General features: G+C 39.8%; 1 protein-coding gene across 1 annotated transcript in view; it reads right to left on the minus strand.

The window, feature by feature from the left end:
• Nucleotides 1-2595: 2595 nt before the first annotated feature.
• The window catches only part of LOC101649488 (dentin sialophosphoprotein), an 8791-nt gene continuing 8086 nt past the window's right edge, over nucleotides 2596-3300 (minus strand). The window contains exon 6 of the mRNA XM_004703421.2: nucleotides 2596-3300. Coding sequence (XP_004703478.1) covers nucleotides 2596-3300 — 705 coding nt within the window.

The following is a 3300-nucleotide window of genomic DNA, read 5'->3' on the forward strand; positions in this document are numbered from 1 at the left end:
ATCAGATGCTTCTTTGAATCTGGTGGTCAACTTTTGAACCTCTCTCTCTTTCATCAGGAACACTGGTTAGGTGAGATCATTTTAGGAACCAGTTGAAAATATCTAACATAGAATTTTGACTCAGCTGATATCTCCAGAGACCCTGATGGGACTGAGAATTACTTATAATATAATGGGAAAATGCAGGCAAGTTAAATATATTCTGGCAAGTTAATGAAATGAAATACAACTCCAGAAAGAAATAATGATAGAGACATGTCCTGGGTACCAATATTCAAGCCTATGTGAAAAAGAGTAAGACGAGAACATTGTGTCCTTGTAATAGACTTGATGTTAAAGGGAACCTGATGCACTTGTATGAGCGCAGAACACTCTGGGGCTTTCCATGTGATATTAGTAATAGAAATTGTCGCTAGAGAACAAAACTGGAAGAGTAGGAGTCTGAGATGATGGAGATTTAATAACTGTGGATACGCTTCACAGTGTTTGAAGTTTTTGTGTATGTACATATATTACTTTTTCCGTTAAAAAATAACCAGCTATTTTTTCCCAACCATTTACAAGCTCATTAGGATAAAGGGAATTTCCTCATAGGCAATCACATAAATAAATGTTTATTATAACACAAAAATGTATCTCTCTCATTTACAGATGTTGTATAGTTTACATAGAGTTTCACATCCATTGCCTGACCTCGTGCTCAGAATAGCTCTCTTGAAATAGGTGAGACAGGTACTGTAAGCTGCAGTTCATACATTAGAAAACAGGACCAAACTAAAAGGAAGCTTAAAAGAGGTAAAAGAAAAAAAAACAAAAAAACCTGGGGCATATTTTAAGTAGACAGGTTTAGATTCATTTGCATACCTGGGATGTAGCAAAAAGCCTGGATGTTATGGCTTTATGAGTTAGCAAGTTGTTGCTGAAGAAAATATCTTTGAAGTCTTCATCGGTATCCTTGGTCATGTCGATCTCTCTCTCTTTTTTTTAAATCATTTTATTAGGGGCTCATACAACTCCATGTCGATCTCTTAACTAACAAAACCCTTGCATGAAGAAGGAAGCAGACAGGAAAATGCCTGCTGGAATTTTTTTGTGTGTGTGTATGCCTGAATATAAATTGTCAACTCTAACCTGGCTAAATTAATATTAAAGAAGTTTCATTCATAACTCCATTATAGAGCTTTTACCTTTCAATTAGAAAAAGAAGTAAGGTAATTGCATTAAGTGGGGAAAGAGGGAACTTATAAATCATCACCATTCTATCATATTTTAAAATATCCTATAGATTATGGCCATTGTACCTCCCACTTTGCCTGGAACAACTCCCAATGATTCTTCCTGTCACAGTGTAATACCGGCCACACTCTCCCTCCCTCCCTGCCCCCCGTCCATGCTGACACAGAGCGACCCTACAGGACAGGGTAGCCTTGCCCCTGGGGGTAAGGGGGTATAAAGACTATAACTCTTTACAAGAATCGAAAGGCCTGTCTTGATCCCTATAAACTAGTTGGGTGATAAATTATATTTTCACCGTATTAAATAAATAGCATGCTTTGTTATCATATGTCTTTGCTTGTGGTGTAGAACTAATGAATTCCTAGAACAAGGAGTTTACTTATTTATGCGGAAGCTGAATGTTCTGTAGATTTTAGCAGCATGCATGCCTCTCAAAAAGTGGATGGCAAGGAACTGCTATCACGTAGCAGAGTTCTGAACAAAGAATTAACCTCAAGCTCAACAAGTGAACCTTCCCTCGGAGCCTCTCATTTCTTGATTAATATTTAGGGAAGGTCTACTACAAACAAGGCGCTGTCCTCAGCACCACTTGAAACTGACCAATAGTTGCAGCGACTGTGTGCTGAATTTCCAGGGACTTGCAGTGATGTAGCTTTTTATGGTCCAAACCAGTCTCAGGATTCTTTTCTGGTGAGCACTCTAAATTTTCCATTATTTAGGATTATTTTAGTTTTTATAAAGCTTTTTCGTGTGGCCCATATGGGTTAAAACGTTTCTGTGATTTTTTCCCGCTGAATAAGCAAGCCCTCCATCAGAATACTCAAAAGAACCCATACCAAGCTGCAAGCATATCAACATAACCACATCGTGTGCTCGGCAGTAGGCAGATGACCTCTCCAGAATAAATAATGACTGGAGAATTAAGGGAATGCCATGGTTGCTTTAAGACGTGTTTGCTTGCCACATTTTCTAAAGCATGGCGCATTTGAAGTGAAATTATCATGTAGCAAGAGCCCACTTGAGACTTCTGTGTAAAGTATAAAAGAATGCTTCTGATGGTTCTTCTATAGCTATACTTTTAATGAATTATATTCGTAATATGAATATATTTTAGCATGCATATACCAGAGGTCATGCATTCTGATTCTCTCTCTGAGGGAGCTGGAACTTAAAGCCAAAGCTAATATTTGATTTGATTCTTCAAGCTGTTTCTTGGCTCATACACACCCAAACATGTTTTCGATCATTGTTTTTCGTTTTTTTTCTTACTCTTTCTGTACTTTCTTGGAAGTCTTGATTTCTTATCAATTACTCATCAAACTTTTCACAAAGGAATCTTGTGCGGAGTTTCTTTTGGTTCTAATCATCACTGGTTGAGTGATTACTGTCACTGCCTTCACTGTCACTGTCACTGTCACTTCCATTGCTGTTCCCATGACCAGATTTGCTCTTGTTGTCACTCTCATCACTACTCTCAGAAGTACTGTCATCACTGCTGTCACTGTCACTGCTTTCACTGCTGTCGCTGCTGTCACTACTGTCACTGCTGTCGCTGCTGTCACTGCTGTCACTGTCACTACTATCACTGCTGTTGCTGCTGTCGCTGTTGTCACTGCTGTCGCTGCTATCGCTGCTGTCACTGCTGTCACTGCTGTCACCACTATCACTACTGTCACTGCTGTCACTACTATCGCTGCTGTCGCTGCTATCACTACTGTCACTGCTTTTACTGCTATCACTACTATTGCTGCTGTCACTGCTGTCTGATTTACTGTCACTGTTGCCACTACTGTCACTGCTATCTGATTTACTATCACTATCACTACTGTCACTGCTATCACTACTGTCTGATTTACTATCACTGTCACTACTGTCACTGCTATCTGATTTGCTATCACTGTCACTGCTGTCACTACTGTCACTGCTGCTACTGCTATCACTGCTGTCACTGCTATCGCTACTGTCACTGCTATCACTGCTGTCACTGCTGTCGCTGCTATCACTGCTGTCACTGCTGTCGCTGCTGTCACTGCTATCACTACTGTCACTGCTGTCACTGCTGTC

This window comes from Echinops telfairi, unplaced genomic scaffold, assembly GCF_000313985.2.
Source record: "Echinops telfairi isolate 266 unplaced genomic scaffold, ASM31398v2 ScPeMD7_7468;HRSCAF=8506_0, whole genome shotgun sequence".
Taxonomy (NCBI): Eukaryota; Metazoa; Chordata; class Mammalia; order Afrosoricida; family Tenrecidae; genus Echinops; species Echinops telfairi.